Source organism: Myodes glareolus, chromosome 8 (genome assembly GCF_982192425.1).
Source record: "Myodes glareolus chromosome 8, mMyoGla1.1, whole genome shotgun sequence".
Classification (NCBI taxonomy): Eukaryota; Metazoa; Chordata; class Mammalia; order Rodentia; family Cricetidae; genus Myodes; species Myodes glareolus.
Genome location: NC_142033.1, coordinates 57,853,497 through 57,866,550, shown reverse-complemented (window position 1 = coordinate 57,866,550; position 13,054 = coordinate 57,853,497). Strand labels below are relative to the sequence as shown.

General features: G+C 39.0%; 1 protein-coding gene across 5 annotated transcripts in view; it reads right to left on the bottom strand.

The window, feature by feature from the left end:
• Nucleotides 1-13,054, bottom strand: part of Kcnip4 (potassium voltage-gated channel interacting protein 4) — a 1,063,700-nt gene that overhangs the window by 109,760 nt on the left and 940,886 nt on the right. For 4 of the 5 annotated variants that reach the window (XM_085691910.2, XM_085691909.2, XM_085691908.2 and 1 more), the window contains exon 2: nucleotides 5,193-5,317. In XM_085691910.2, the coding sequence (XP_085548036.1) occupies nucleotides 5,193-5,317 (125 nt within the window). The remainder of the gene's footprint in view (nucleotides 1-5,192; nucleotides 5,318-13,054) is intronic. The other variant, XM_085691911.2, reaches the window with a different exon arrangement.

The window sequence follows — 13,054 nt, the reverse complement described above, 5'->3', positions numbered from 1 at the left end:
ATGGAAACATTTTCTCACTTGATGCTTCCTTCTCTCAGATGACTATAACTTGTGTCTAGTTGACAAAGACCAAGCCAGACCAATGGCCTTCTATAGAATTTGAAATTGGAATTTTCAGACACAGGTTTGGGAAATATTCAAAGCAACTTACTTTGAAACCTCAAGAATACCTGTACATACTAGTGCTTGTAAAGCTTGTATATCAGCCCAAATGAATGCAGGATTCTGAAATTAAACCACAAGGAAACAACCAACAATTGTTTTTTTTATAAAACTATCAACAAATATCAATAAAAAGGAAGCTTCTTCAATAAATTCTGGTGATATTGAGAAAACTAGATAATAAAATCCTAGTACCTGGCAAACTTGTACTTTTTGAGTTATTAGCCTGTGGTCTTCCTTAGATGCCCAGCTATCTCTAGTGCTCTTGGTTATCCTCCAAAACTGTATAATAAGACCTTATTGATAAAGACATCATATACTTGAGTCACAGAGCATGAAAAAGCCAATGGGATATTGACCCATAAGATTTATTCCTACTGGCTAGTTTTCATAGGGTTGTTCGCACACTATCACAGGTTAAATATATTCTTTGGTCTTAAGCAGTTGTGACACCTGCAAGCTACAACAACTGCCATGACAATATATTCACACTTGTGCAATAATTGATTAAATGTCATGGAAGTAACTAAATTCTGTACTTGAATCTAATACCCACTCTATGAGGTTGAATACATAACTGGCATTGCCAATGCCAAGAATCTGTGTCTAGGCCCTAAAAAAGAGCCAACTATGCTATTCTGGTAAATGGGCGTAGTATTAAAACAACTTGTAATGACATTATTATATACCTAAGCCAATACATCCTTTTCATCCTTAACAGAGAAGCTGAGAGTCTCAATTGAACAACATGAACAGGATAAGAGACTCCACTAAATAGGCTATATATCTCAAATACCCCGCCCCCAAGAGTCATGGATCTTTGAGGAAGCAAAAGAAAAAATCATAATAGCCAGAAGTAGTGAATATCTCTATGAAAACAGTATTTTCCTATTACAATAGGATAGCTGGGTATATGAGTTCAAAGTGATTGTTACAGCATGTAAAAGACCTTGGAAAGCTCAAGTCAAGCAAAATGTCATCATAGAGAACAGACGTGAGCATGAGGTTCCACCCCTAGCTGAGAGCTGTTGGCATTTGGAAGCTGCCGAGGGAAGGAGGGTCAATTTCCTTTAATGATGTGACTCCTAGAAAGTTGACAATATTCCAAGGCAGGCTCCACCCACAAGACTATTTAAGCAAACACAGATTGGACATAATGGGTTAAAAAAATCAAGAAGAGTAATTGAAGTTGAGTGGGTAGGGAAGTAAAGGTGTATCTAAACAGAGTTAAAGTTGAAATGCATTGCATAAAAGTCTCAAAGAATTAATAAAGCAAAAACAATAGCAACAAATCCTTAATGTCCCAATGCCAAAGAGTGATTTGGATTTATATATTCCACCCTGAAAAAATGAGTTCAAATTATAGCAAACATTTTAATATAAAATCTAGGATAAGCATAGACAAGAATGTTCTGAAAAGGACCCAATGACAAAGGAAATAATCATAAAAAATTGACGAATAGAGGGCTGGAACGATAGGTCAGTAAGAAAGATCTTCTGGTGTCAGCATGAGTTAAGTATAAATCCTAGTCATCCATGTAGAAGGGAGGGGAGTAGAGAAAATTTTAGAGCTCAATAAAAACCAATCAAAAATAATTAACAATAACAAAGAGAGCTGGACACAGCTTCTAGTGCTGGCAACTCCACTGTTGGAGAGGTTGGCAGATTCCAAGAACTTTTGGCTAGGCAGTCAACATGGCAAGGATCCAGATTAGAAAGAGCACATGCCTCAGTACAGGAATGTGGTAAGGATGTAGAAAAACACACGACATTCTGCTTTGGCACCTGCATGCACATGCGTGGACATGTGCACCCATACCCTCATGTGCAAACATCACACACAAAGAACACCATACATGTATACACATGCACATGCATGCACATACACACACACACACACACACACACACACAGAGCGAGAGAGAGAATTGATAAATAGGACTATATTTTTAAAGAAAGGTTTCTATACATCAAGGGAAACTACCAACAGAGAAAGAGATAAACCATAGGATAAGACAAATATGTACCATTTATACCTCAAAAAGATAAACTTAATCTACAATATATAAAAAACTATAAAAATCCAGTAACAAAAACTTCAGATCTGCTCATTAATCAATGGTCCAATGAACTGAATTGGCAGTTTTTAGAAGAATCATGAAAACAAACCCTGATACTTGCATGGAATGATTTTTATATACTTATCCACAAATGAAGCAAATATTAGAACTCTGACACCCTGTAATATATATATATATATACATATATATATATATATATATCAAGAAAGCAACTGATAACACAAATGAAGGTAAGAATGTGAGGCAAAAGACCGCTTACTTAATATTTATAGGAACATAAACTTCTTCAGTCACTTTGGAAATCAATATAGATTGAGGTTTCTAAAATATTAACTATAGAGCTACCATATGTGTAAACCATTCCTGGGTATACACATAAAGGACTCTAAGTCAACCCAGAGGTATTAGAATACCAATGTTTACTCCTATCCCCGTCATAATACTCAGGGAATGGAAGCAGTCTGTCTACCAACAGATGAAGGGATACGAAGAATGTGGAGTCTACACACAATAGAAATTTGTAGATAAAAATATAAGTGAAAGTAAAATTTATAGTAAAATGGTCGGAATTGGAAATTATTATCTTAAGAAAAGTATCTCAAGCTCAGATAGATAATTATATTTTCCGAATATAGATGCTAAATTTCAATATACTTTTTATATAGTGAGATTTTATATATATATATATATATATGTATATAAACATACACACACACGTGTGTGTGTGTGTGTGTGTGTGTGTGTGTGTGTGTGTACGTGTGTGTTGTGGAGTGACAGCCATGAAACTGGAAAAAGGAACGTGCGAGGGTAGAGAGGTGATAAATGATTGTTGAAAGCAGATTTTAAACAGCACACAGGGCCATAGAGTGCACATGCTATGAAAGCAGGTGAGCCAGTTAGGACAGGAAGAAGCCTAGCGTGAGTGGGACGGAGGGTTGAAAGAGGGGAGCAGAGGGAGAGGACTAGTAATGAAGTATCTATGAAAATGTCCTAGTGAAAATAGCTGCTTTGTAGTCCAACTTGGAAGCCTAAAAACAGTAGAAAGACAAGAAAAACCACCTGCAGTACCTCTGCTGGTTTATGTGGTATAAGATCAAAATATATTCTCAACTGATGTGCAATTGAATACATAAACGCTTGGTGATTTAGAGGAAGCAATTTTTAAGTTTTTCAAATTTCAGAGGACAGTAAGCTTCACACTCTCCTCAGACCATGAGCTCTTTAAAGACAGCATGCTTGCTCTGGCTTCTGAAGAGTCTGTGACATTGAGCTTTAGCCGGATCCTTTCTGGTGCTCACGATGCACCTGGAAGGGTGGTCACATGCACGTTAGGATCAAAGACAACCGCACTCCATGACAACTGCTGGTCCCTGAGGTTTGGATTGATTGACAGTATTTTCTTCTACAAATAATAAAACCCAGTAGTTTCCCCAGTCCTATAAATGGAATTAGTTAACAAGCTCCAATCTGTAAGTCAAGCATTGGCTACTTTTGTTTCCTTTAACCTTGAGAACATTGTTCATCAGCGTGAGTACAGGTGACTAGCACAGACTGAAAGAAATAATCAAAGAAAAAATGATAGTCATTCATTTGATGAAACCAAATTTGAATTCAAAACACTGGAGAAGAATGAAGAGGTCTAACCTCCTAAACAACTAGTCTTTGTCAAGAGATGATATTAAGGTTTCTCCAAACAGGAGTTATAAATAGCAGATACTGGTCTATTCATAAAGATTGCTTCCTATTCTTTATCAAATTCTACCTGCAAGATCTACTGAGTAAATTGGGAACATAGGGACCTTGGGTGAGGGTTGAAGTGGACAGGAGAGGCAGGGAGGGGAACAGAGAAAAATGCAGAGTTCAATAAAAAAAAAAAACAACAAATTCCACCTACAATTTCATATACGTTTTATTTCCCGGAGGACCAGTATATATCAAAAATGTTTTCGTGAAAGAGAAGGCCACACATTCATCGTATACACACACACACTCATGCTCACACACAGAGAGATTTGTGGCTTAGTGGGCTAGGAAGATATTGAGTTAGTAAATTGCTTGCTTGAAATCTGAGGACCAGTTTAATCCCCAGAATCCTTGTTGAAGATTCTGGATGTGATGATGCACACGTGTACTCCTAACACAGGAGGAAGTGACTACAGGAGGACATCTGAGCTTGCTGACCAGGCGCCTATCCACCTTGGAAAGCTCTAGACATGTAAGATTGTTTCGGAAAATAAGATGAACGGCATCTGAGAAAAGACACACAAGCTTGACCTCTGTTCCCCATGCATGCTCACAGATGGACAAATGCATGTGAAGACACACACACACACATACATGAGGAGGGGGGGTAGGGAGGGAAGGAGAGAAGGAGGGAGGGAAGGAGACTGTTAATGTTCCACTGATGCTTCATTTGACCAAAGAAAGGCCAAGAATCTTATTTAGATTTCACGCGGCTCTTTTACAGTGGTTTGCAGTTTCTTTTCTAGCCTTTTCTCACATAGGCTCTGAATCTAGACATCCTGTTGCTGATTTCTGCCTCTGCCACTAAAATATATCTTTAGTTTGTTTTGAGGTCTTTCTGTGGCCTCGAATAATATTTTATCGGCATAAAGTAGTTTGCAGGTTAAAAAAAAAAAAAAAAAAGGAAGCGCTTATTCCACCCGAAGAAGAAAAGAAAACAAATCCCAACAAAAGAATTTAATTAAGGAAACACTTTTCAGTACCCATCCCTGTCTAACAGTCAATTAAACTCTACCAGCATTGGCTTGTCAAAGTCAGTCAAAGTCCCAGTGGGGATTGACTGTATTCGAATTGAAGTGAGATGAGGAAAAGTATACATGGACTTTGGGTTTTCACAGGACAGTGTGTCCGCAACCCTTCACACAATCATTTTTGAGTGATCCCCTGAGAAGTGGGTAAGGGTGAGGTCACAAAGAAAGTTCTTACGTTTTTAAACCCTCTGTAAAGAATCTGAAGCTCTTTCTTGGTGAATTTGCTCTGGGCTTCCAGCAGCTCCAACGCTTCAGGCCGATGCCTGACCGTAGCCATCTCCAGCTCATCTTCAACGCTGTCTGCAGAGGGAAATCAGAGAGAGGCGTAAGCCTAATGGCTGCTCCCTTGGACCGGGAATGAGCAATACAGAAACATAGGACAAAATGTTTCCCGGATTTCAGGGACTTGTACCTCCAGAAAGGATCCTCACACTGACAGTAACAGTCTCCGTTTCTCAGACTTCACCATATTTAACCATGACATTGCTGCCTGATTTTCCTTAAACTTTCTATTGACCAAGGTAAATCTTACAGTTCGAGAGATTTTCCCGAACAGCTCAAAATGTACAAGAATCAGCAACAACCTGAAATTTGTGTTTGCATATCCCGTACTAGTTTTAAATATAGACATGTATAAAAAAATCCCTAGAATCTCATATATCCTGAATATAGCATGGACAGCTCTCTTATACTTTCTGGGGGTTCCATTAAAAGAGTTGGGAATCTTTTGGGCGGAGGGGGGGAGTTTTACAAATGAAATGTTCAGACCAGGTACTGGGGAAGGCAAAGCAACAGAAGGCAGTTGGACTGGCCAAACACCAGCCTTCTGCAGTTTGCTGGAAAGACTGGGGCCTGGAGGTACTTGTAACTAGTGTGTTGTCCAGTAAATGTGGACATATTAGAGAGTATTATTGTACTACTGTATCTTTCCCTGTAACTATATATACATGGTAATTTATCAAAGATGTTTTGTGTTAAAAAAACATTTTGTGCCAATATGACTGGGAATTGCTATAAACTTTAATGAAATTTTAGAATAAATAATGTAATATATCTTCTTTTTTAATATATCAGTTTTCATAACTGCAAACTGAATCCCGTTTGGCTTTTTATAATATAATCGAGCCCAAAGATTTGTCAAGAGTAAATGTTCTACCTTCAAGCAGTATCTCATATTGTGTGTGCTTACACACACAATTAGTGTACAGTCATCTAAGCACAAGTCTGAAGGATTCTGGGTGTAATGGGGTGCTCGTGCCTCAAAGGACAGAACTGTTTACTTTAAGATACTTAGTCTAGTATCTTTACAGTAGAGAATGGGATGGAGCCATGAGGGAATATTCTATATTCAAGCCTAGACCACGCCCCACAATATTTCAACTGCAAAGCGTTCGTCATTGGCTACAGATTGCACATGCAGCTGTTATCCAAAGATGTGCCATCAGCGAGTGACACAGACAGTGTCGCCTAGAACATGACCACCTGTACACCGAGGTCATGGGAGGGGCAGTGGAAGGGCTTCCAGTAGGCAGTAGAGGATCAGGAGAAACTGGGCCATCTCCTAACTCTTGCTCTCAAGTGTTTGCAGGAAAGCAATATTGGCAATGGAAGAAAATGACAGGAGGTGCTAACAAATATTCATTAGTCCTAGGTAATTTGCTTTTTTTTTTTTTAAAGATTTATTTATTATGTATACAACATTCTCCCTCCATGTATGCCCATACGCCAGAAGAGGGCGCCAGATCTCACTACAGATGGTTGTGAGCCACCATGTGGTTGCTAAGAATTGAACTCAGAACCTTTGGAAGAACAGTCAGTGCTCTTAACCGCTGAGCCATCTCTCCAGCCCCCGGTAATTTGCTTTTTGTGGGTATTGTGGATAAGTTTGTTTTCTTAATTTTGTTTTCAGGCAGTTTGTCATTGGTTTATAGGAAGATTGCTGATTTTACGTTAATTTTATATTCTGAAATTATTTATCATCCCCCAAAGGGAGAATTTGGGGAATTCTTTTATAATAAGAATCCTATCATCTTTAATTAGGGATACCTAGATTTCCTCTGTTCTATTTGTGTTAGGTTTTTTTTGTTTTGTTTTTATTTCCTTCTCTTTTCTATTGCTCTAGGTAAGGTTTCAAGCACTTTGGTGAATAAGAGTTGAGAGAATGGACACCTTTGCCTTGTTCTGGACATTAGTAGAAACCCCGTCTTTATATTTATTTACCAAATTTCGACTTGTAGGCAGGTATAGGTAAGGACTTACTGAATAAGTATCTGGTGGCATGGTAAATAAGATCACAAATCTAAAATGCCTCTCAAGTAACTAGAAAAGCTGTACATCAAAGGAGACTGAGAAGTGAATCAATAGACAACTCACAGAATGTCAGATAATTTTTTTGTCAGCTATTCATCTGTCAGAAGATAAGTATCAGGAATATACAAATGAACACAAAATTTCTGCCTCAACATTAAGAATATAAATAACACTAAAATATGGTCAATGGGAGGAACAGAAAATTCTTAAGAGAAGATTTCAAATGCCTAAGAAGCAATTAAAATAGTACTCAGCATCCTTGGGTAACAGCGAAATGAAAAATAAAGCCACTTTAAGATCCCTTCTTACCCCCAAGTCCAATAATTATCATCATTAATATAAATCACAACAAATTCTGGTATGAACATGGCAAAGTGGAAGTTCTTTTTTTTAATGACTTATTTATTGTATATACATCATGTGCATGTCTTGTGCTTGCGTGTTTCCAGTATCCTCTAAAGATGAAATTATGGACAGCCATAAGCCACCAAGTGGGTCCTGAGAATCAGAAGCGGGCCCTCCACAAGAACGGCAAATATTCTTACTACCGGGACCATTTTTCTAGCCCTGTAAAGGAAAACATCTATATGCTATTGGTGGGAGTGTGAATTAGTGCAGTCACTTTAAATATAAGTCTGATGTTTTCTAAAAATCTGGAAAGAGTTATCATATAAAGGGATGGATAGGTAGCTCAGCAGTTAAAAAGTACTTGCTGCTCTTACAGAGAAGAACTAGAGTTGAGTTCCCAGCACCCACTTGGAAGCTCAGAATCATATGTAACTCCAGTTTCAGGGGATCAGACATTCTCTTCTGAACTCTGTAGGCACAATACATGATTTGTTGCACACACATATGTGTAGGCATGATACTCAAGAACACAAAATGAGTAACCCTAAAAGAGAATAATTAATAATAATGATGAAAAGGAATTACAATATGGCATAGGTATATTAATACTAGACATATGCCCAATGGAGTTTCTATCCTACTACAGAGACACTTTCACATCAATGTTCATTTAGGCTTTATTTATAATATCTAGAAAATAGAATCAACATAGATATCTATCAATAAATGAATGAATGTGTAAAATGTGATACATATACACAATAGAATATTTTTCAGTTCTGAATAAAAGTAAAATCATAAACTTTGGAGGCAAATGGATGGACATGGATGGGGGAAAGGATACTGTTAGACAACTGAGAAAGAGAGAAAGATAAAGGCTCTGTTCTCTTTCTCTCTCTCTCTCTCTCTCCCTTGTAGATCCCAGGTTCAAATCTGGTATATTCAATTTTGACCACAAGTAGAAACCAGGAAGGTAGAAAGAAGCCTTTGGTGGGGGCTTGTGAAATAAGGATGAGATATGAAAATAGTGAGGTGGGTGGAGCACTGGGGACAGAAAAGTTTAAGTAGGGAAGGGTGGCCGAGTATGTGGGAAGTCAGCAGATAAATGGGAGGCTAGCCTAAATGCAGGGGGATATGAAAAGTCTTACAATTAATGAAAAAAGTAATTGGAGGTAGAGTAGAACATACGTAAAATGAAGGAGGATGATTATGGAATATTGAAGGTTAAAGGATTAAGAGGATATGGGGAGAGATGAATGGGAAAATGAGGTGATAAAGGTGGGCTAAAAAACACTAAGGGTCTTTGATAGAGGCTCATGAAAGCCTTAATCCGTAAGGTAATTTCAAAATGCAACTCAAAAAAATGAAGAGAATTATCTCACATGTATGGACAATGTGCCTCCCAGAAGACATGATTATTAAATGAAAATCACAGTAAAAGACATGGGAAACCTCCATATGAATCACTGAGCAGTGCGCCTCCAGCAGTTCTTAAATGACACAGGCTAGTGCTATTGTCTTTATAAGCCATCGTAATAGACAAGGTAAGCACCCACTGATGAAGATACCAACGTATAGGGCATAGAGAAACCAAGCACAAACTGGGCAAAAAGGTCCTTCCTGGTGGCGAGCTTTCACAATGCCATGGGGGTGTTATTTAGGGTTCTGGGCAAGACAAGACATCAGTTATTTTACCCAGCACTTCACCCTGCATGTTACAATATTGACCTACCAGGCAAGATATGCACACTGATGCAATGCTTGCCAACTCTTACAAGGAAACATGGCTTTCTTATTGAGGTCTGTCCCACAGGGCAGAATTTCATGCCTGATATTGTAATCTTGGTCAAAATCCCAATTTTTTGAAGATATATGCCATGGGTAAAATCTGTTATTATTAGTTTTATAAATTACTATTCTATCAAATTGTCTTCAGAATATTTATGTTTATCCCCATAGACTTGAGCTGCTCTCTGCCTTGGCAGTGGACAGTAGGTAGTGGAGAGCTGTAGTTCTGAGAATAACAGGCTGCGTACTCAGGCCTAGTAAAGCATCTTTATCTCCCTTATCCCATTCCATGCAATCCTGGACACATCTTAGCTGTGGTTGCCTTTACATTTCCAATACAAAATAAATGGCAAATTCCATTATAGGTGAGGTAGATCATCTCCAGGCCCATCCCTTCTAAAAGATATTTTAGTACTGAATAATTGTTTGTGGAAGGAGAACCAGTACTTATTGAAGATATGTCCACAGGGAGTTTTCTCATGCTCCGGTAGATAGAACCACAGCTATGCAATATGGGCAGCTATAGTCAGACTTGGTAGATTTAAAAAACAGCACCAACAGCAATCTTAAGTTGGGAGCGATCATGCTAACGGAGGTATTGGGGATGTTAAAGGGGAGAAATGAAGAGAAGGCATCATATTTTATAGATGTATAAAATTCTTAAAAGGAAAGAAAAGTACAAAACTCTTAAGTAAGTAATAAGTAGTGTATTAACATCATGCAGTGGGAGGAACTAAAGTAGACCAGAAAAGGATAGGCATTGATTGACATACTGACCTTAGCCTGGACTTTAGTGGGAGACTCAAATAGATGGAAAGAGGGTGGCATAAAGAGATGTAGGAAAAGTTGCTTCACAAGGTAGCTGTGGATTACTGACCGGATTTGTGCTGTGTTCTTAGATATGCCAATACAAATAAATACTACACTTCAGACTTAATACAAGGGGATGCTGTCAACTTTGTATAGTGATGTGTATGTTTTTCTTTACACCATGTAAATGTAGATTCTTCAACCTGTAACACTCATCCTTTTGTATTGCTGTTAAAAACATATAGGTTTATAAAGGTCTAACTCAACATTCCCACCTCCTTTCTGAGACCTGTCCAGACTGGCCCACATGCAGCTCTATCTAGCATATATATCAGAGGTTCTCAATCTGAGGGTTGAAACTCCCTTGGGGGTCACAAATCAGAGAGATATTCTGCATATCAGACACTTACATCACAATTCATAACAGTGACAAAATTGCAGTTATGAAGTAGCAACAAAATAGTTTTATGGCTTCAGTTGACGCCGACAGCGGGAACTGTAATGAAGGGTTGCAGCATTCGGAAGGTTGGAAACCTGAGCATGACAAAGTCCCTCATTCACATTTGATGTCTCCCTTGTTGGTTCCTTAAACACATGATCAGCACTACACATCTGGGTATCCTCTGGGTCTAAAGGCTACCCTGGAGTCACGATGAGTTAGCGAATGAATGACTAATGAGTGACTTGCTCTTGGTGCTGTTAGAGTTCCCTTTGTTCTGGAGTCCTGTGAACCTGAGCTTTTCCCTAGAGAAGAGCTTCTCAGACTGTGCTCTGTGAGATGTCAGCTGACCTAAAATGTCTTCTTTAAACCACTGTGTTCTCTTCTCGCTGTTCTGAGAAATACAGCATGCGCAGCAGTGGAGCAGAGTCTAATCGGCTTTGGTGAGAACCCCTTCAATCAGAGTCTGACCTTATGGAGACCCTGCGGCCTTTCCAGTGTTGAGGAACAGAACAACACATTAACCTCACAACCTTTATACCACGCAGCAAGTCTGACCGCGCTACCCACGAGGGACAGTTTCTTTCCTTGCTGTCACAGACTTGCAGATGCCACATCTGAGACAAAAGGCCTAAGGCTGGAGGGTCAGTGTAATTGAATTAAATTGTATGATAGGGTGAATATCTGTGATATTCAGAAGGAACCCTACTGCATGGGTCTGCCTGTGGGTTTCCTTGTATTCCACACTGGTTTGTGCTTCTTCATGACTTTGACCTGCCAAAGGGCTGTTTCTCTTTTGAGGCACCAGACAGGCTCCAGAAAAGATCCTTGAAATCATCAATATTTGCTAGCTTATGCGGTGTTTTGAAAGCAGCACCACTGAACGCACTGATTCCTGGGTGAGAACTTTCCTTAGAGCATAACAGAATCCTGACGGGTCACGCTTGAGCCAGATGCTAACTGGAAATGTGCATTCTGGAAGATTCTAAAGTTGATTAAATTCTTGCGCTGTGAGATAGATGAGATGTCGTCACAGCAAACCCCCAAATGAAGTATTACCGTGAATCTGTCACACGAGTGGAGACTGATTCTCACAGAGTTAAAACAATACGTGCCAACTGTCCAACTGAAGAAAAGACAGGGACCTGATTTATACCTGACCTTTGATGTCTTAAGGTGTGCTCTTTACTGTTTCATCTTCTCTAATTTGCTTCTAAGAGAAGTAACAGAGATAAAAATAATGATAAACTCTTGCCGTCTGTATACCGCCAGTGTCTGAGATGTTAACAATACCCATTTCATGGCTCCTGTTCTCCCCTCTGTGGTCTGACTTCTGATCATTACTTGTATGGAATGAGCTGTGTCACCCAGATTCACACTCTAAGGGTCCGGTGTTTTACTCTGATTTGGTTGAGCCTGTCTTCAGAGTTTTCATGGGCTGAAACACGCTCCTCATAGTGCTGATGTGAAAGGATGCTGGGACTTCTCAAAGGCAGGGTTAATGGAAGAAGGTTACCATGGCCCCTTCCTCTCCTTTCTCTGGTTTTATGCTCATCACATGCCCTGGTCATTTTATGTGCTCTCACTGTGATGCATGAGTTGTGATGTAACACAGTAAAGGAAGCCTCATTAGAGCTGACATCCTCCTATTTAAACTTCCAGACTCTTAACTATTTAAGAAAATTATTTGATTCCATAATAAACTACCATTAGTAAAGGAAAATAAACTGATATTCCATCTGCATGACAGAATTTGGAGGCAGGGCCTTTATGACCACAACCAGGATTAGAAAATGTCATAATAGTAGAGCCTTAATCTAACATCCAACAGGCCCAGGTGTGTAAGAGGAGAGGAAAAAACAGCGGAGACCTCCTTAGAAAGGAAAATGCCCATGAAGACCCAACAAAAAGACAGTGACATACTGCTTCTCTGACTTTAGACTTGAAGTCTTCAAACTCTTGAGAGAGCAAAATTCTATTGTTGAACACATCCAGTCTGGAGTATTTTCTCATCCAATCAGATTCAGGGCAGACACAACGCTAAGCAAAGTATGTCTTGTTGCCTAGGTTTCCCAGTGTGTCCTGGGAAGGTTGCTAGACAATCTCATCTCTATTTTCACAATATTCCTCATAGCAGAATTATCAACTTCGTTTTTCAGATGAGAAAAATGAGTGGCCTGTCTATGGTGCTGGGCTTAGCCTAGTAGCTCAAAGTCCAGTTGCTAGTTAGAAACGAAGCGAACATGTCTCTAGAACCCAACCATACAAGTAAATGTATTAACATAAAGGTAATGCTGAATTTTTTTAATGAAGTCGCCACTATTTAGAAACTGTTACTTAAG